Here is a 21,516-nt window from a genome sequence, read left to right as displayed (position 1 = left end):
TAATACGGTGACGTGCTATAGGTTCTGTTGTATTCACCTCTAATATATTTTCTGTTATCATTATCATTGTTATTAATCCTGTCTTTTGTTTTAAATTAAAAATTTACTTTACATATCCTCCATTACTTACATAGCATCAATTAATGTATTCCCTATTACACTGAGAAAAAATTGTTAAATTTTAATAAATATTTGTTTAAATAGTATTAATTAGATATTTACTTTGTGTAAATGTAAGTGTATATTTATTTGGTATAAAAACCATTAATTTAACTATTATTTTTTTATTTAGTAAATATTTATTTACCCTAAATGTTAAATTAGTATTATTCAAACAAATATTTCATTAAATTCAGTACATTTTTTCTCAGTGTAGCACACAATACGTATTGACAGCAAATTAGTCCTTTATTTTTTATAACTGTATACATACGTGCACATAAAATATTCCAATGGAGCTAGATTATCGGTATATTTAATCCTCTATCTCTTAGGATAAATGAATTCTGAGTCATATAGCATTAGAAGAGTCCTTGTATCCTCCCAATTATTCTCTTAGGGTACGATCAAAGTCTTACTACAAAGCACTTCGAGGCATTCGATTGACCAATCAGAAGAAAGAATTTTACTAAATGGCCAATTAAAGAATAATTCAAAGCATTTGTAGCATTACGTTGACCGTATCCTTCGAGTTAATAGAGCTTATAGAATTAACGATGTATCAGCTACTAGATTAATTCACCGTAAACGATCTGTCGTTCGTTAATGCGGTCTTTTTTGATGTGTTCTCTTACGTGGTATCCCGTGCAGACCTGTGCATGCCATCGCCGATCTCGCGAGGTGTAAGTACTCCCCCAGTACCCAGTATATAATTTCTCAGTACTCCTACTTATATCTTTTTTTTTCTTTCTCTACACTACAAACAAGCGAGAACACCGCCGATTAAATGAGATCGCATGATCGTTTAATGTACCGCTGGGTTAAAAAAGGCTAAGCACAGAGCACAGCGATTTGAAAACGGCAATCACGCAATTTTTCTCACGTCTCGGTGTAGTTCACGATGATTCCTATGGTAATTATAACTTTGTTCATGCTTGCGATAGCATATACGTATACACCTGGCTTATTAGCGGCGCGCATGTCTAATTATCATAATTAATTAATTAATTTTCTAATAAGAGTAGTTGTCGATTTTTTTCTTTGCCAGTAAATTAACATCCACCCCTCACGATCTTCACATTTGACTTTCATCTTGTTTTACTTAATTCCTGCACAATAATTGTATCGCACTTACCATCACGTATTCGTAATATCCATCGGTGTGAAACAGAAAGAAAATTCGGAGTTTCGCGTTTGAGATTGGAAAAGCATTGCCGGCCGAGAATATCCCGAAGGCGAGAGATTATATAGAGCGACGATTTAGAAAGATAGACACTGAGAAAAAAATAAAGAGCGAATTATAATTCGTTTTGTTCATGCGACGACGACGCGTGGACGTAAGAGGAGTTCTCTCCGGCCAGCCGAGAATCTTTAAATCATTGCTGAATGCCCGGCTTTGCAGATTGACCGAGACGGCGAGGTTGCTGAAAAATGTTAAAAGCGTTTTCACCAGGCGCTCGAACGCCGCCTCCAGAGTCAATGTCGAGGTGGAGCTATCACGTAAGTTGTCTCTTCCACAGACATTCGCACACAGCCCAGAGATATTCCCGTTTACGATGCCCGGGATCGGTCTCACCCCTTAACGATCTTCCGAATCGATTAACCCACCCTTCCGACAACTTTATGACCCTCGCGAAACTACTTTCTTACTGGGGTAAATTGTTTTAACGTGTTTCTTCATATACTTTACTTTTTCGCACTTTATTTCTAATATGAGCACGCGCTAAGTTTCACCGGCTTTCCATTCTTCTCGTCCGTCCGTTCGTCCGTCTAGCTTTATTTTATCGATGAGTGCCGTCCCAAAATATTTTAAATTACTATTTCGAACGAGTTCTATACGTGTTTTCGTTAAATTTGATTATTTAACTGCACACTCTTGCACATGCACCAAGTTTTATCTCGTAGCTGAAATATATACTTTTTAGCAGCCGATGCATTGCGCTAGGTGTACTGGAAGTCGCGCTCTTCTTTCATTTTTAATAGAGACCTTATGATGGAGAGTACAGACTTTTGCATAACACATAACACGTAATGTATAAGAAAATGTACAAATCAAAGTTCTTCTTTTTTTTCCTTTCCATAAAATAAAGAATTCTGATTGGTTCAATTTCTTATACCTTATGTACCTGTGTTATATGCGTTATGCAAGAATTTGTACTCTCCGCTTAAAGCCGCAGCACAGACTTTTGCATAAAGCATAACGCATAGTGCATAAGCGAATCAACTAATCAGAATCTTTCCTTTCCTCCCATTCCATGGAAAAGAAGAATTTTAATTGGTTGATTTCCTTATACACTATGTGTTATGCGTTATGCAAAAGTCTGTGCTGCGACCTTTAATGGGCCTTTTACAATAAGCCATTAGTCATAAATCAGAAGTCAGAAACTAAAAATTGACGAATGTGATTGGTTAATTTTTAGCTTCTGATTTCTGATTTATGACTAATGGATTATTGTAGAAGGCCCATAAGGGTGAGAACACAGTCTTGCATGACGCATAATGCATAATGGGTTATCTACAAAATAAACTATTACATAAGTTTTAAGTCTTAAGTCTATAATGTGCGTTTCTATCAATGTAGATTAACTTTAATCTTAGATCAACTTGTTCTTCATCTTTTTTTAACTTTTAGAACTAAAAAAAGATGAAAAGTTAGTTGAACTAAGATTAAGATTAAACTATATTGGTAGAAACGAGCTTAAGAAATTGATCAATGATATTCGATTATTTTTTATGTCACATTCAACTGTGATTGGTCAATTTTTTACGGCTTAAGACTTGAAAGTTTAGATAATGGCTTATTATAGAAAGTTCGTAAAAAAATGAACCAATCAACATTTTTTATTTCTTTCTTTTCTGTGAAATAAAATAATAGAAGACTTTGGTTGATTTTCTTATGCTTTATGTATTATGTGTTATGCAAAAGTTTGTGCTCTGACTTTATAACAGCATCTGGTCACAAGATGACAAATTTTTTATTAGCCCGTCATTTTTGTCAGTTAATTAAAAAGTAAAATAATATAAGTTAAAATGAGATAGTATATACATCCTTTTTTCTCACTTTTACTTTGACAAAACTACTCATGGCCAGACTCTGTTATAAGGACTTTAATTTTTAAAACTTGTCGGTATCTATCATATCGAATGGCAGCGACAATTCCGGAACACCTTGTATATATTGCTATGATTTTAATTAGCGGAACTAGAGAACATTAATCCGAGACTAGAGAATAGTTTATTTTTTTGCTATAAATAACGCTTTACTGAATTCCAATACCTAAATATTGTATATTAATTAAGGTAATATCGAGAATCCCCGGCTGTGCTATGGATGCGTCTAGCGATGGGCTGACAAATCTGTCTCGAAACACGAAACTGTTTTACGCGATGTAAAATGTAATTTTCGTGGATATTCACCCAGAGAAACATTTCTTTAAATTTTTTTGATTTAAAGAAATGTTTCTTTGCTATACGGTTAAAGAAAATATTTCTTTGATTTGAACCGTGAATGTCATTTCTTTGATTTAAATATTATTTTTTGAAATCAAATAAAAAAATTTATTTGATTTAAAGAAATTATGTTCAAATCAAAGAAATTTTTTCTTTAACCGTATAGCAAAGAAACATTTCTTTGAATTGAAGAAACCTTTCTCTGGGTGTGCGAATCGCTTGAAAATTTATGAGAAAAGATAATGGACAGCTGATTGCTTGACGTAGCGAATTAGACAAAGTAGAAGGCAGACTTCCGACGCCTTGCATACCCAATTAATAAACGTTCTTATAGCAGAGATTAATGAATTGCGACCTTTGTTATTGCGCATGCTGCGCGATGCAGATGGTTTTGCGTTCTCGCAAGAGGAAGGTGGCTCGGTGACCCAGACGGACGTGATCAGAGCCTACGACACGAATCTTCCGAAACCCGGCGGCATGTGATTTAAGCGGGGTGGCCGCCGTGCGGCAAAATGATGCAGGCTGCTCTTCCAAGCGGCCTGAGTGATGAGCTCCGCGTTTTACTCGACTGATATGGGAGAGGATCATCAGAACGATGTACGACATTCATGGGATCAGATCGACGATAAGTTTAAGGATCGAGAAGACTAGAGAGAAAAAATTCCTATTCTTTAATTAGTCGTATTTTACTAAGTTAGAATCTGACGATCCTAACGAAAATGGCCTTTCAATCGCGACTGATCACTAAAGTATTTTATTTCGCTGGACTTATCACTCGGGAAAAGGGAATTGTATACTTGTAATCTAATGCGTGCATTCGAAATGGATGCGACTAATTAATATGTCAATAATGTTCGAAGAAAGGATTCCTCTTTGAATTACTGCGATCTACATTTACAGAAGGATGCTCTAATATTAGCACGAGTAATTATTTTGATACTTCATGAAATTTTATTCTGATATACCGTAGAGATCTCGTCCTTAAAGTATCGGGTAGCAGCGCATTTCGCTCGCGATGCATTTGGAAACGCATTTCGTGTTAGCGTCAAAATTGTATACGCAGAGTCTTATATGATTAAAAAAAAAGAGAGAGAAGAAGAAAATAGCGTCTATTCTTGTAGAACGCAAGAACGGAATGCTATTCTACTTCTTCTAACAAAAATTGCGAATTGCGCAAATTGTAATTGCGATCTTAAATGTTAAAATATATACAGTATATATATATATATATGTGTGAAAGAGAATTTGTACATTTCGAAGATTGGAGTTTCTAGATGATTGCAACACGATCGATGGAGGATTACGTTCGATTTTGTGCCAGAAAAAGACTGTTCCCTTTGTCCGTTATTATATATATATTACATTACTCTTTACGTATTCTTTTAAATCGATAACGTAGATATTTCATTTTCAACTGTACATACACTGCATTGTTATCTAGTCAGAATCTGATACCTATCAGTTCAGAGATTCACTTTTTCGACCATTACACTCTTTTTTAAGTTTATGACTGAGAAATTTAATAGATAAATATATTATATATGTAAGTGTATATACATATATATTTATATATGTATAATATACACACATATAATATGTGTAAAATAACAATTGTATATACTATGTTCGGAATAAAACGGTGATAAAAAAATTGTCTTAATCTTTTCCCAGACAAAAAATTATAATAAATTAAGTAGAAGTATACAGTAGAATACCAATTAGTACTCATTATCTAATATTTGGAGGTACAATATCCGAAACCTTATTTTTATTAAAGTGTTATTAAAGTTTATAGCAATAATAATCATACAAAGCGCGTGTAGATAATACTTCATTGAGTACAAATATTTCTGTATAAATCGTAAATAATACTGAACATTCCAGTATGTCATTGTCTTAAAGAGAATATTTACGGATAAACAATCGACGCACTTTGATAGTACATCGATATTTTATCCGTTTTGTTGCACTCGAGATAATAAAATAATTACGATTCTCTTTCGCTCTCGAGATGAACGTATGATGATAACTAAAATTAACGATTGCACATCAATCGTCGATAATGTAATCCTGATTTACCAATGCGGATTCAAGTTGTCCTCGGCGGTTCCAGCATGAGACTGATGAAGAAGTTTTCGCGGTCCTCTCTGTAACGCGCCTTCAGAATATATTCACACGCGAATGAGTTTAATGGGAAATTGTAGCCCAACGCGAATCTCTGGCAGTTTGTCAGCCAAGCCGCGATGTCGATAACGCGTCTCCTCCTCAAGTCCACATTTTTCAATTTCCTCTTATTTTGCAAGCGTACTTTCATCTCCAACGTAAACACGCGCCAACGATTAAAAAACCTGCGTGCAAGATATCGCTGCCTGCACGTCCAGACATCGCCCTTAGTTTCATCAGTGACGTTCTGGCGGGCTGTGAATTTCATCCTAGTCAGTGTCGCTGTAAAAATGCGCCTAGCTAAAGATTGCTTGGATTCTGTTAGATTCTTGTCATCTCTTGAGTTATGATAATTGAAATTATTATTAATAGACAAAGACTCTGAAGTCCCACGAATTCGCGCGGTTAACTGTTTCTTTGTGAAGAACGGTGCAAAATTCGCTTGAATTTCTTTCAGGCTATTTAATCCCAGAACCTTGATCAGAAAATGACCAACGTATGGCATGCAAGGTGGATTATGTTTCGCTACGGTCCAGACTTTTCGATACTTTGAACATCGTGGACTTTTATAAATCTTGGACAGCCTTTCCATCGTCGCGTATCTAAAATATGTATGATTGTGTCGGTACTAAAACATTTTTTTGTTTTTTCGAAATAGAGTAATTAACAAATGGAGAATCGGGAAATATTTATCAGATTTTATTTATTAATTTATTAATTTATTCGCGTGTACAGTAAAAAAACATTTTGTATTTTTTTTATGTTAAAACCTATTCTTGTTGAAATTTTTATATTGAATTTTTAACACATATTCAAATATTTATTTAACGTGACTCCGTTATTTGAATATCTTGTATTAAATTAATATTCAATATTTTTTTATGTTAAAATAATACAATCTATGTGTAAGTAGAGAGAGAGAGAGAGAGAGAGAGAGAGAGAGAGAAGAGAGAGAGAGAGAAGAGAGAGAGAGAAGTAACATAAAAATAATTTATTCTAAAACATAAATTCTAAGATAAATGAATAAAATGTATTAATTTAACATATTATAAATGTAAATTTTACTGAAGAAATATGCTTACGCAAATTGTGTCAATGTTACATTTTTTGTGTTAATTTTTTATAATATTTATATTTGTAACATATTTATCTTATGTTAAATTTGAATGGGGACTGTTTAGGACACGTAAAATGTGTTAAATTTAACAGAATGTTTTGACTGTGTACTAAAAATGTATGATAAATTTATTCATGAGAAAGATTTATGATAAATATCAAAAGGAATTATTTTTTCTTTGATATTTAATTAGGAAATTGTAATGGATCTTAAACGAAAGGAAACCTGCTGGCGTGATGAGTCCTCAGATAGGACCAGCTTCTCCGAAGCCTGTAAATCGGCGGAGCCTGTAGACCAGCCAGGATGGATCTGCAAGACTGAAAATTGCCAAGCGCAAGACACTTGTCAGCGGCATTAATAAATCTCGCCATGATCCTGGTCCTCATGTCGAGCTGCTTGATCGCGAGAATCTCGCTAACGGTCAGGCAGGCGATCCGGTGACTGAAGGCGATCCACGCACCCAAATTCGGTGCGTTGCGCGACGATCTCTGGTAGATCAGCGCCTCAATCTCGGTCGTGGGAATGCGGACGAAGAGATCGCGATCGATCGACGTGAGTTGTGTGGCAAAGGTAGTGCTGTCCAGGTCCCACATGGTGATGCGAAGATTCATCCTTAGCAATCTCCGCAATTGTGCCGTGCCTTCGTCGATGTTGACGTTTCTGTTCGTCTTTCCATCGCGTTTGCGTGTACCGTTGATAGAAAGCATGCGGTCCAAGAGACTGCTGGATTTTTCTGTAATCGCAACTTCAGTATTGCCGTTCTCGCTTGATATTCGATTTTTTCGTCGGTAGAAGAATTTTCCTTTCGATTGCTTCTCCTTCCCGTGTCGAAAATTCTGAAGAGACGCTAAGTGATGCCTCAGCTCTCTGTCATAAGATGCTTTGTGTAAGACATAACTGATTACAAGCTGATATCTAATGATACCTAATCCTCTTACGACAAACAATCTCTTCTCAAATTATTTAATGAAGAATGCAATTGAACGTTAAATTGGACAATTAAATTCAATTAAAATTAAATTCTCACTCTAAAATTTTTGTTGAAGTTGAGATAATTGAATTGAGCTTTCGTTGGTTAAGATATAAATTACATATAAAATGAGTGTATCCAATGTGGCCTACCTAAACGTTACGATTTTTGCTAATTATATTCAACATTGAAAACTGGTGGTCAAATTCAAATCAGGAAACATTTTTTAACATTAACTGAAAATATGAGTTTTTTACATGGATATAATAAAGATTTAACTATATGTAATATATTATTTATAAACGGCAAGTAAACTATGTTGGACACCTTATACGACTTTTAGAACAATGACAAATATTCTTTTTGTATCACCTGTAGGCAGCAACTGCTGCCTGAGGCCTGTACCAATATTCTGGCGTCCAGAAGAGTATCACTCGTCCTCTAGTGACGGCACCAATAATACTGGATCCGCCGGGTGTCAAGGCAGTGCAAGAGATGCTGGCTGTCAACTGGCGGCGCGAAACCGGAAGTCTCAGCTCCGGATCTGAGGGCTGTCTGCGAATGTTGACCGCACTCGGTGATCTGAGAGTCTGCACGGATTCTCGCTCGCCAGGTTGCACCGACCACGGGCCGAGCGCATGGAAAAAATGCGCTGCCGAAGATAAGCCGTATCTTCGCGGATGTCTCTGACCCTTTAAGGATCGGCAATTGTCTTCCCAAATTGTCACGCCGTTCTCGAGCAACTTACGAGCATCGACGACGTCTTCGTAGCCCGAATCACCACGATAAGGACCCAGAATCAATTCGGAATTGCATTTCTCCGACACGCCGAAGCCAAAACGCGATATTTTTGCTAAAGTCCCTTTCGGCTCATTCTGATATTGTTGTTGACGTTTGCCATACTTATTTTCCACATGCTCTACGAAATCGTCTTCGAAAAACATGTTTCGACGTTCTAAACGTTTTTGAATGTTTAATAATATAATGTATTTCGGTTGGAATATTTGCATTTCTAATATATTTATCGGATTCATTTAGTCGATAAATTATATTATTATTCTTACAATTTTTTAAACCCATAACAGAAGTATATATTTAAAAATAAATTTTCGAAGTCTCTACGTTATTAAAAGTTATTATACAAAGAAAATTTTTCATTTACATAAAAAATTAGAACACTTGAAATTATCACAAATAGTACGATAATTAGCCTACATGAATAGAACAAAACTGTGAAAAATAAAATTGAAATGTAAAATTATTCCCAAGACCACCAGGACCCAGTTACGTTCTAGTTATGGGTTAAATTTCTATTATTAGGGAAACTTGAATCTAAAATGTATCTAAATAGATAAGGAAAATTTATGATTTTCGCAAATCTAACCGTGACATCGGTTATGCTTTCCAAGAACATTTATGCCGACACTGTTATCCAGTTGACAGACATTGCAAGGCGAACTTTTGCAACTTGCGGCGTAATCGCAATGACATACATCGCGACTTCTTGCGAAAAGGACATTACAAAGTCCGCCGGCACGTTGAAATCTTGCCCGACCATCAAACTTTGTCTGACACGGCCAACTGTGACAGGATTTCTCGCAAGCTATGTAACGCGGTGTGCGATCTTTCAGCTCGTATCTTAGATCCTCCAGGCTGGCTCCAGCGAATCTCACCGGAACCGGCGTGTAATTGCCGTTCATCAACTCGTTGTAACACGGTCCAAGATACAAGTTCTTCTCGGTCCATGTTGGAGCAACATAGTCGCCGGCACCTCCATAATGACTCCATACTCTGTATGCGTTTTTTTTTTAGATATGATATTATCACTAATCAGTATTAGCTCAAAAATTTCCTAATTAATATTTATGGTCTAATGTATTTTAAATTAATGTATTTTTGTTTGAAATTAATATAATTAAACAATCTCTTTCATTTTGGAGACCAAAATCCGAAAAATGAGATTATGTAATTTAAAATTATGTGAAGTTGTAAAAAACATTTTTTATGAACATTTTTTAAAACGTAGTTGAAGACAATATCCAAATTCACTGGACCCACAAATACCAATTACAATTATTCACATGATGTCGAGAGAATTGAAACGTTTTTGCTGAGACAAAATTGACTCTAAACTCGCCATTAAAAATAAATTTAGCTGTTAAATACATTTGCAAATAACATGAGTAATGTAAAGAGATAAAAAATAATTTACACCGATCATCACCTGAATATCGATCTTTTACATCTCGCGTCGCGATTACTCCTGATTTCTATCTCAGACGACAGCAAATATAAGGCGCTACTGCTTGACGAGCTCGCCGCCGTCGTTTCGGACAACGAGCTACCGTTTGCCTTGTATGCCAGTAATCTTCGTACCTGTTCGCACCAGACTTTCCAAGAAACCCTGCGTCGCTCACCGCCGAGCTCGTAATAATTAGCTCGACCGTCAATGAATCTAGGGCAATCAGTCTGAGATAAACCGAATGTAAAAATCCACTTTCTTTAAGAGAAAATTGATTAAAGATTTGTATTTTTCGATTTCAGGGCTCCTATTCTGTAATTTTTAATATCAGTTATGTTCCAAAATTCACTGTCAGCACTAAAAATTTAGTTTACGTTACATGCACTATAAATATATATTTCTACACTGGCAATAAATTTTGGAACAACCATTGTCGTACCATCACTGTACAGCTTTTTTACTGTATTTAATACCTGCGCAACGACAATGTAACGATGCTGATACTACATTGTTAAGTGTTACGAGTGTAAGGACCCTGCTTAACATAAGAGAAAAGAAAGAAAAAATAGAGTCTGTGATTGTTTTATAGCCCTCGCTTTGTCTGAAGGATTATACCTTGCCTTCAGAGTCTTGCGACGTCTTCTCCTAAACACGCTGAGCGTAACATATTCTAAGGGATACACGGATACGAGTTCGAAGCTCTCAATACTAGCGTCGATGCAAGATGGGCAAAAGAAACTGGGATTAGTCTGAAGGATGTCGGCAGCAACGATCAGCCTAGTCGGTGTAAGACCCAGAGAGACCTGACGAATCCCTCGTCCATTCCTCGTGGTCTCCGCGAACGACGACTCCACCAGAATGGTCTCAGAGAACTCGTGGTACTCCGACAGCAGTAATTTGCGTATTCTGTTACCCCGTAACCGATCGGGCAATCTCGTTCCACGTGACGCGTTCATGGATAGCTTCTCTCGCGCGGCGAGGAAGGGGATGGTATCGCACTGCACGAATCATCTATGAGATTCTGCATGAACGAGGGATTTTCAAAGCGCTCGTTTACCTCCCAATACCTAACCGTGCTGAATTAACACTTTCTCGATCGAAACGTCAGGGGAAGATGCGTACCGGCATTATTCACAGACAACTTCTCGCTTCTCGGGAAACGTTCTAAAAAATAATAAGTGTGTAATACTTAAATATGCTCATGCAATGACCCTCTGGAGCTGACCGAAATCGAGTGCTACGGAAACGTAAGTGCTTCAAAATCAAACATCGTATATCGTTGAATCTCATAATCTCATAATCATAAATCTTTTTGTAAAAAATGTTATTTAATTTTTTAAATGTTATATTTGCAAATTTAAATTATTCTTATTAAAATATATTTAAATTTTACTTTTTTTACACGAGTTATATCATTTTAGTTCTTTGAAATTAATTAGTGCCTTTTAATTAAATTGAATGGATCTTATAGATCCAGCATCAGCTCTGAAGGGTTAACATTAAAATCGTAAAATTAATGTTTTTTGTTATTATGTTTATGTCCATAATAACAAAATTCGTAGATATATTCTTAATCATAGTCACCGTGTTCTTAATCTTAATTAATAAAAAACTTGAATGCCTCATGGATTTCATATATTAATTTAGGAAATCGATAAGGGGTTCAAGATCAAATATTATATGTGTGTCGTCGATTTTATTTAAACATTCAACATTTCGTCGAATTTTACGTTAAGATTCGTACATAGCCGCAGTAGATTACATTTAAGACTACGCGATAAATACTGGTCGTGAAACCTCGTCTCGATTAATAAGAATTAGCTCCTTACTTTCGGTGTATAATACGATAATAAATAAGATATAAAAACATGTACGTGTAAAAGAACCTCACCAATAGGGAGAGCGCCTTTTCACTTATATAATTAAGTCGAAATAGTGTTAGCGAAACGTGCAAAAATGTACAAAATTTACGAAGATACAAGATGATTGTTGCTACGTCTTTTCGACTCGATTCTTATCGACTATTATTTTCCGGATTCACTTTAATGGTGACTTTGTTGCTGAGAGCGGAAGCAAGTTTCTCGATATTGCTCTGAAGAAGCTTGTTTGGCTCTGGATTCGTTGTTTCATTGCTGGATGTCACAGCGTTCTCATGAATAGTCTTCACGGGCGACTGATTTTCCTAAAATGCAAAAACAAGTTCTCATTTTTTCTCGGAGTCGTATTTTCTTTGAGAAAGAATTACAATATAAAATGCCATATAAAATTTACAATTAAATAATTCGATAAATTCCAGAAATGTTCAGGAAAAAATATGCAGTCGAAGTATTTATAATAATAAAAGTTTTAATTTCTTTCACTGATTTAACATTATTTTACACTCAGAAAAAAAGATATAATAATGAACTATATAAAAGCGACAACTATATATATTTATATATAAATATATATAAATATAGAATTAATATATTAACATAATATATATTAGAGAAATATATATATATATTATAATATAAAAGAATTAACATAATATGTATAATATAGTTGACTGAATTATTTTATAGTTATTGTAACACTGTAAAAATAATTTATTCAATTCCATGCATTAGTTTATTCGATTATGTATACACATTTATTTTGTATAAAAAAACTTGTATAATTGTCACTTTTATAGTTGCTATCATATTATGTTTTTCTCTGAGCGTATGACTAATCTTATTCTGCGGTAATTAATGATTTTGTTTTATTGTAGTATCGCTTACGCCTTCAGTCTTTCTTCTGAGGTTCGACCTCTGCAGGGTCGCGGCAAGCTCGTTCTGCAGCCTGGATACGACAGGGCTATTGTCCGAGTCGTCAACGCTGTTTTTGTCGCGACTTGGCTGTTGCGGCAAGAATTCCAACCTGGATGGCTGTTTCGTCTCACCCTCGTACGACCCTATCCTGATGGCCACCTTGCCGCTGGGTAACTTTGAAGGCTGAGCACTGTTGGTCGGCGAGATCGGCGTAGCCGAGTTCTTTGCGAGTTCCGCAACGGGGCTCGTTGCGGCGTCCTTGGGAATCTTGCTTGCAGTACCAACGTGTCGCGGACTATTGTTCGTCGAGGAAGGGCTCGTCACTGGGAAGTACGTTGGCGGTGGTTTCGGCACTGTATTGGGCGTCTCCTTCAGCTTGAACGATTCGATGCTTTGCATTTCCACCGAGTCGTCGCTGTTCCGATTTTTAGAAGGAAGCGGAAGCGGAGGCGCTGGCGGTGGCACCGGAGGACTTGCTGTTGTCGACACTATTGCTGTTGTCTCATTGAGCATTCTCTTCTGCTGTTCCTGAGAATGTAACAAAACATATTGTTACATCATTCTAAATAGGATATATTATATATGTATGCAATTTTTATATATAAAATTATAACACTGTGCAAAAATAAAATTAGATATTAAAAGGATTTAGTACACATAAAAATATCTCATTCTATTGCTAAGAAAAATTATATATAATCCGTTTACTCTTTTTCTTTTAAATAATGGTTATCTTTAACAAAGAATATTTTCTTAATAATAGTCTTAAATTTACTTGTTACAAAAAGAAGAAAATTCATTATTATGTACTCAAAATATAAATTTATTTTCTTTCAAAGAATAAAATTTTATCGAAGAAGCGACTTTATATAATAAGCAAATCAAAGTTTCAATTTAATGATTTTGATTGAAGTGTTAAATTTACTAAGATTCAGATTAAATACTGTAAGTTTGAATATATAAACTTTTTTAAAATTTGAAACGAGTAATTAATATTTAAATAACAATATGATAAATATGTGTTTTTCTGTATGCACATTACGCGTATTTTATTAACTTAAAAAACTACGATTAAAAATTATTAATATATATATTCTAAAATAGAATACGTTGTATTTTCAAAATGTATTTTTAATTTGTCGACAGAAAAATATTAAATATATTTAACAAATTAATAAACTGTCCTTGGACATATGTGCTAGAGTTGTAAATTAAATTGCATATTAATACTAATTGCACATTAACGCTAATTGTTTTGTATATAATTACTAACGTTGTAAGGAGTAATTGTGACCAGCGCTTGTTTCCTTATTGAGTCGGTTGTATTATTCGCCTTCGAGTTTTTATCCATATTTAATTCTAAATATTTCTAACAATATTTATAGCAATAGTGATACAAGAAATTTAATACGTCACGTATTCCACTTTCCACGTGAGTTAGTTCTTTTTGCTTGCACTTTTTACATTCATCGCGCGGTCGCATATATTATCATCTATTAAATTTCACATGTACTAAACAGACTTGTCTCTAATATATATAGATTACATTAAAACAATCTTATTTATGGCAGTGTTCGTTGAACTTATTTCTTATTATCTTAAAAGTCTTCAATATTTTCATAAAATGTCCTTCAGCTTTTCGGAGAACCAATTAAATAGAATCAGTCATCGGGTTGACGAAAACATTTTTCTTTACGTGTTAATGTTTCGACGAATATTCTTTCCTCTCTTCGCCACAAAATGTACTTCTCTATCCCGCTATTTTCTTCGAATCACGATCGAATGGCGATCAGGCGATCACGCGTTTTTGCGGTATTTATTTCGCGGACCGCCGATCGCACGACGCGACGACGGCGGACGGGCAACTGAAGGAACGCAAGAAGAGCGCACGTTACGTCGCCTTACGCCGGCGTTCTTATGTAAGCCCTATTATTTTGCACATCCGCCACAATTCGTAGGAAACTGCAGTGTTCGAGGCTGTGAGGAAAAAATGTGGCACAAGACCTCGCGTCGACGCGACGCGGCGTGTCGCGTTGCAACTCGAATCCCGGTATCGGATGCCTCGTACACGACGTGACGGTGCTACGATCACCGTCGCTGGCCTTACGACGAATAAATCCACGAACGTCTCGATAACGATGATTAATGGACGATAAGGCGGTAACATAAGCTGTCAATCGGCCTTCTCGCTTGTGTAACAGTCACCTGCTCGCGGGAAAAAGTAAAGGAGTGATTTATCAACGAAAACACGCTCAACTCTACTTGTGTGTGTTGAAGAAAATAATATCCAGATTTCTCTTCGAAAAATGAGAAATATATACGCGCACGAAATCACTTTGTTGCGGCACACTCTAATCTAGAGATACACGTTTTAATCTGGAGAGACAGTCGTTCCCGTTATTCCTATTATCCCGGCAATCCGAAGACACTCGAGATGCCGCTTGGTTTTGAATACAGCTTTCGAATAATAATTATTAGTAATTAATTTCCGCAGCAGGTTTATTATTATTATTTCGTTGATTAAACTGTCACAAATATTTCTACGTCAAAAACGATGTATCGAGAATGATTGTAATGCGCGCTCTCGAGAGAGCAGTTAATATAATTAATTTACGTATAAACTACTTCCGCGATCAAACGCGATCCGCGATATCGCTCGTACATTTTCCTTACCGCGTGGTAATGCAAGAACTGAAACAAAACGTTGGAACATACGTGACTTTAAGGTGTGCAAACTGCTCGCTATCTCTCGACGTTTCAACAATACTACCGAGCAACCAATGTGCGCTCCACAGGTATACACACAAGTAAATATATTGGCGCGTCAGCAACGCATGCATGCACGCACACGTGCACGACGATTACGTCGTAGTCTGTACGCCACACCGACGACGACTATTCCGGAGTCTTCATAATTTCGTGCTCTTATCTGTTTGCACCGCCGGATCGTTGCTTAGCGGTTGTGTAATTAAAAACTCGCTACTCGAGCCGCCGCGCCGGTTAGCTACGCCTTGAAAATACTCGCAAGAAAAAGATGCGTGCGGGTCGAAAGACCTCATATCTTCGCCATCTATTCACTTCGACATCTCGTTAAAGCGAAATTAACTTGATATACGATAGAAACGGCTATTGTTTTCGAGCGCGTTATATATCGTGCTTTCACGCGCAATCGTTAATTTTACGTTGTTAATTACGATCACCTTCGGAGAATTATCGTAATTGATATCAGTGGAACCTTGCATTATACTTCAATTGCTTTTAATTTTTTAAATATTTGATAACTTATTGATAACTCATTGATAACTTTTGATAATTTTGATTAGTTCGACTTTTTACAATTCAATTTACGTTTTGTCTAAAATTGATTCATTTTTTTAAGATCAATTTAATTCATTGCTGACATTACGGCAATCTCGACTTGTGCATGTTGTTAATACTTGATTGCAATTATAACATGCAATACATTACGTCATTAATCGGTTTGAAAGATACGCTTATCACTGAACAGTACACCAGACTGGCGTCAGGTAGACTATTGTTATCGCATAAAAGTTGGAGCTTCATGTATTTCAAATTCCACGCGGCAAAATAAATTCGCGACTAATTATTTCTGTATACAGATCAGTAGTTACAAATTGCAACATACGTAAAAACATATTCAAAAAGTACTAAAAGAATATTTTATTATTTTAGAGTTGAGAGAATATTATTTTATTGAATCTTCCAAAATTTAAGTTACGCAATTTTTAAATAATACGTAAAATGAATTAATTTTTTCTTACCTTCTCCTGAACTTCTTTGGGCACCTGTTCCGAGGACTGCGTTTTTTGTTGAGCAGAATTGAACATCTTTTGGTGTGCACGTTTAAACTCCTCCATCAGCTGCAAAAAAAAAAATCAATTTTATTAGCAGGAATTTTTAGGTTTAGTCAGCAGATTCAATGGCATATATTCAGAACGTGTATAACGATATTAGCGCGAATTTAACATAGTTCACGCTACATACTACAGAATTTCAGAAATAAAAGAAATAAAAACGTTTATCGATAAAAAAGCGCATTCTTAATATGAGGCATCAGCTCTAAATTATAATAATTAAGACTGGACGGTAATTGCATACAATTTATAGATTCCTTATACATGTGCAATTAATTATATATACGTAATTGCAAGCAACTGACCTTATCGTGTGCGACTTTTTGCTCCTGCGATCTCAAAGTTTCAGGATTCTGAGGCTTGCGATTATCCGGAGTTTTTTCCTTTAGCGTTTCTGCTTTAGCAGCATTATTCATCCTCTGCGAGAAAGAAAAACAATGCGTGATATGTGATAAAATGCGAGTATAATAAATATAGTGATAAATTAAAAATAACTAATTATTAAAGGCAATTAATAATTACTTGAGATAAAATAAAAATAATAAATATACTCGTAGAGAACGTAATTTATTTTAAACACTAAAAATGTATCTATATAGAAAAAAATGAAGAAGTTACAGTACCGAGGAAAACAACTTCTAACTATTTAATTATATACTCTAGCATTATATATAATCTAGTTCATGGCTAAAAGATTAAACTTTTTGCAGCACATTATGTCGCGAGGTACTTCAACTGATTGATAACATTCATCAATTTCTATCGCGATAGACACGAAGAACATAAAATATAAAAGATATCATAGATAAACAGACCAATGGCAAAGATATCGTTGCAAAATAACGATTAAGATTAAAAAATTACGAATACATTCAACGCGAGAGAGAAGACAGGAAGCATTTTGATTGCAACACGTCCAATAATACATACGATAAGAATGCATTATAAAAACTATATTAGGAATTACGCTTCATGTTTACTCTCAATCCTCATGGTTTAGCGATCTTATCTCACAGAAGAAAATCCGAGATACGTGATTTTATCTTGAATATCGATCAATTTTACCTGCTGCGCTCGCCTCTGTAACTCCTGCGTGATGGCGGTGCTCAGATCGGTGCTGGCGATCGGCGACGTCCTGGCGACATCCTTGCGCGGCGTCGCGTATGTGGCTGTCGAAGTTTCCGTCGTTTTGCTGGTAACGCTGGAGGATCCGCCACCGATCGCCGATCCGTAAGAAACGGTGGATGCCGGCTCGCAGGACGATGTTGACAGAGATGACGACGTCGACGCGGAATCCTTGCTGCAGGACGACTCAAGGCTTGACTCGGTCTCCGTCGAGCCGGTGCTGCCCATCGACATGGTGCTGCCCATTTGCATGCCCATGGCGTTCATTGGTTTGGTCTCTGTAATAGTAGATACACGACGATTGTAATATGAAACATTATATAGAAGTAAATAATCTTCTTAAATTCGAAGTATAGATCTTCATTTAAAAAAAAAAACACCGAAAAATATAAATTCAATTTTAATATATAAATTGGAAAATAATTAATATTTATTTTAATAATTATTAAATTAATTTAATTTAATAATTATATTAAATTAAAAAATTTAATATATAAAAAATGATGAGCCAAAGCTAGTTGTATGCTAAAATTAACAAGTAATAAAACTCATATATAAAAATAATGTTTTCAGCTCTTTAATTAATTTATAAAAAAAAATCTATTTGATTTATAATCTATTTGAGTCTTAAATCACATTAATTTAGTTTAACTTAATTTAATTTATTATGTACAAGCTTTAAATCAAATTATGTCTCTATTAATCTAAGAAAGAACAGCGCATGAAAATATTTTTAATTCTTTTAGTAAGAGGATATGTATTTTATTTATTAAAAAAAGTGAAAAACTTGAAATTTATGTTTTCAAACGAATGGACAGCGGAAAGAGGACTTCCTTCGACTTGGCGCTCGAGCAAACGCGGTCAGTTATTATTCTAATGATGCTGCGGGAAAAGCCGTCAAACCTGCTGGCCATTTGTAAGGAAGCGGCGGCGGAGGTGCAGGTGGACAAACCGACTGATGCACCTCTACGGTCGTTATCGTCTTCCTCTCGGCTTCGCTCTGTCGCTGCATGAGTTGCAGATCCGTCAATCGATTGCCGACCACTTGGTCGTTCTCCTGGCGCAGAAAATTATTCGCGGCACGTAACATATCTTGCTCGTATATTTAATTATCCGATTACTTAACGAGACAACATTTCAAGATGAAAAATGGCGTGATAACGAAAGCAGATCTCCTTACTTTGGAGCCATGATACATGGGTAAGTCGTCCGCAGGCCCGTCATAAATCACGTCCTGCTGCCTCGCGTTATCTCGCCGATAGGCCAGCCGCCGATTGGCCTCGTCTCGTGGATTCGCGTCGAAATCATGCACCTCATAGTCAATCCTGGGCGCCACGGGGTCGTAAAGTGGCTCGTTATCGATGTCATCGTCGTAATTGCCACGCGGATTGAAATGGTACTGCCCGCCCAGTATAGGCCGGTGATTCTGGTTCTGGTTCGAGCTCTGATTAACACGAATCACGGTTGTGTTATTCGGTTTACGCGACCATTCCGGCGCCTAGAAAACGGTCAAATTAAATCCCCATGAGAAAGAGGCGTTGCATTCTTGCCTTTTAAGCGATCATAAGCCCGATCTCTTGCGTAAACGTAATTGTAGTTGTAAGAATTGAACAATCACACTTGAATACAAGGAGAATATCCGACTGTGATTGGTGAATTGTTACAACAATGACCACTTATAATTACGTTTACGCAATTGTAAATCAGGCTTTATACTTTGAAATTAAAAATATGTCAAAAAAGTGGATAACTCAGAATACACGCATACACACACGCACGCACGCACACACATTACTATATTAATGTTTTATAATTAATGCACGAATATTAACAGATAAGTTAATATTCCCCGGCAAAAACCGGGGAAAATTAAGTATTTTATTTTATTTAAAAGAAGATTTTTCCAGTGATTATTATATAATTCAACGATTATTTTTTACATGATAGAGTTTAATAAAAAATTTTATAAAGAATATAATTAGTAGAATGTTATACAATTAATGTAATTATTCAAGAGTAGTTATTGTGATTATTAATTATTCTAGTAATTATTACAATTCAACGGTTATTATTTTTTATATATATATGATAAGTAGAATTTAATTTATAAAAAAAATATAATCAATATATATGAATTTTATACAATTAATGGTAATTATTAATCAAAAGTAATTAATTTAATAGAAATTTTACAGTTAATGTAACATAAATTTTCAAGTATTCATTGTATATGCTCTGCTTTTCTAGATATAATATACGTGTCGATGTGCATAACGGTAAAAGCTGATAAGCTACTGCACTGTTTCTTATCGCGTAGAACGCGCTGCCAATAGGTAATACAGTATATCAAAACGATATTTCGATAAGAAGAAGTAAAACAAACCGAAGTAACAAAGGTATATGAAGAATTTAAAATTCACGAGTCAAAATTCTCAAAGCCTAATAAAGCAAAATTTAATTTATATCTGTTTTCTTCTCGAAAAAAATTGCTTAGCGCAACAAGAAATAAACTCTTGGAGTTTTATATTGCGCAATAATGTACGAAACAAGATACTCTATTTTAAAATTCTTTACCTGATCCACGTGCGTCCACTCCGAAGAACTGCAGCTGGTGGTCGACAGGGCGAGGGGGCAGCATATCCTACAACGTCACACACGGAAATAAAGCGGGATCTGTCCGATTATGCAAGCGAGTCCGTACCGATTTCTAAAGAGTGGAATTCATGGGACGCGCGTTTTTACCATCAAGGAACACCGAGGAAAACAAGGAACAGGATGAATGTTAATATACGTGGCGGTAAGGAATTCGAACTGCGGCGGACTCTATGATCGTTATCGCCGCGTGTCCTATTAATGGACCGACTTTCTCCCAGTGTAAATTCATTGATGCCACTCGATAACGGTTAGCCACTGGAAAAGATATGTGCACAGCGCGTACCATAGGCAATCCGTTATTGTAATCGGTACATCGCTCCGAAAAATTACACGATGGGCGTATTGATCCTACCAACGCTAAGTTTGATGTGCAAATAAGCGAAATCATTAAGCGCTAATTAAGCTACGCTTTCAATGATCAGTAAGTTTTAATTTGATAATGTACTTATTATTTCTTTCCTTTTAAGTTAATAATTAGATTTGTGTTTACAAAAATCTAGATTATATAAATATTATGTCATTAAGAATGTGAAATGTATGAAAATCTTGTGTTGCATTAATTAGGAGTGCCCCAATTCCTCTTTTTATCAACTTTACATATCAATAGCAATACTGTATCACACTCGATAGTGTTCTAGAATTAATTTAATGCTTGTTTGATTAAAAATGAGTTTAACGACTCATTCAAAATTTTGGAATTAATTAATCAGAAACGGTCTTTTGATAAAATAATTGAAGGGCTTCCTGAGAAAACATTGCATCCAACATTCTTTTAATTAAAAAAAATGGGAACCATGTAGCCACCGCACACAAGCAATATTTTCCTATTAAAATATTACTTTTCATAAAAATGATGATTGCAAGTATTGCAACGTTTTTGTAGGGAGTTCTTTAATCGAAGCTACATTGCAACTGACCTGCCATTTCTGTTGCAGGCATCGTCGCGCGGATATCGCTGATGCATCCTG

General features: G+C 35.6%; 3 protein-coding genes across 9 annotated transcripts in view; 1 reads left to right on the top strand and 2 right to left on the bottom strand.

Annotated features, from left to right (window-relative positions):
* ATP8A (ATPase phospholipid transporting 8A1) overlaps nt 1-5,179 on the top strand; it is a 44,919-nt gene extending 39,740 nt beyond the window's left edge. For 5 of the 7 annotated variants that reach the window (XM_018505497.1, XM_018505499.1, XM_018505498.1 and 2 more), the window contains 2 exons: nt 1,562-1,659; nt 3,944-5,179. In XM_018505497.1, coding sequence (XP_018360999.1) covers nt 1,562-1,659; nt 3,944-4,092 — 247 coding nt within the window. In that variant the 3' untranslated portion in view covers nt 4,093-5,179. The other 2 variants (XM_018505500.1, XM_018505502.1) reach the window with 2 other exon arrangements.
* Nucleotides 5,180-5,429: 250 nt separating this feature from the next.
* LOC108759841 (uncharacterized) lies at nt 5,430-11,240 on the bottom strand. The gene is made up of 6 exons (XM_018505488.1): nt 10,717-11,240; nt 10,084-10,314; nt 9,244-9,650; nt 8,232-8,814; nt 7,115-7,756; nt 5,430-6,374 (listed from the first exon to the last, which is right to left on the bottom strand). Exons 1-6 carry the CDS (start codon nt 11,055-11,057, stop codon nt 5,699-5,701), a joined length of 2,880 nt encoding a protein of 959 aa, XP_018360990.1. The 5' UTR covers nt 11,058-11,240; the 3' UTR covers nt 5,430-5,698.
* A 535-nt stretch (nt 11,241-11,775) lies between these two features.
* LOC108759840 (uncharacterized) overlaps nt 11,776-21,516 on the bottom strand; it is a 54,297-nt gene continuing 44,556 nt past the window's right edge. The window contains exons 7-15 of the mRNA XM_018505487.1: nt 21,466-21,513; nt 20,468-20,534; nt 19,074-19,391; nt 18,797-18,950; nt 17,834-18,171; nt 17,074-17,187; nt 16,676-16,774; nt 12,864-13,421; nt 11,776-12,283 (exon numbers count right to left, since the gene is read on the bottom strand). Of these exons, the coding sequence (XP_018360989.1) occupies nt 12,116-12,283; nt 12,864-13,421; nt 16,676-16,774; nt 17,074-17,187; nt 17,834-18,171; nt 18,797-18,950; nt 19,074-19,391; nt 20,468-20,534; nt 21,466-21,513 (1,864 nt within the window). The 3' untranslated portion in view covers nt 11,776-12,115. The remainder of the gene's footprint in view (nt 12,284-12,863; nt 13,422-16,675; nt 16,775-17,073; nt 17,188-17,833; nt 18,172-18,796; nt 18,951-19,073; nt 19,392-20,467; nt 20,535-21,465; nt 21,514-21,516) is intronic.

Source organism: Trachymyrmex cornetzi, unplaced genomic scaffold (assembly GCF_001594075.2).
Source record: "Trachymyrmex cornetzi isolate Tcor2-1 unplaced genomic scaffold, Tcor1.1 scaffold209, whole genome shotgun sequence".
Lineage (NCBI taxonomy): Eukaryota > Metazoa > Arthropoda > Insecta > Hymenoptera > Formicidae > Trachymyrmex > Trachymyrmex cornetzi.
The sequence above is the reverse complement of the archived record's forward strand: the minus strand, read 5'-3'. Positions and strand labels throughout refer to the sequence as shown.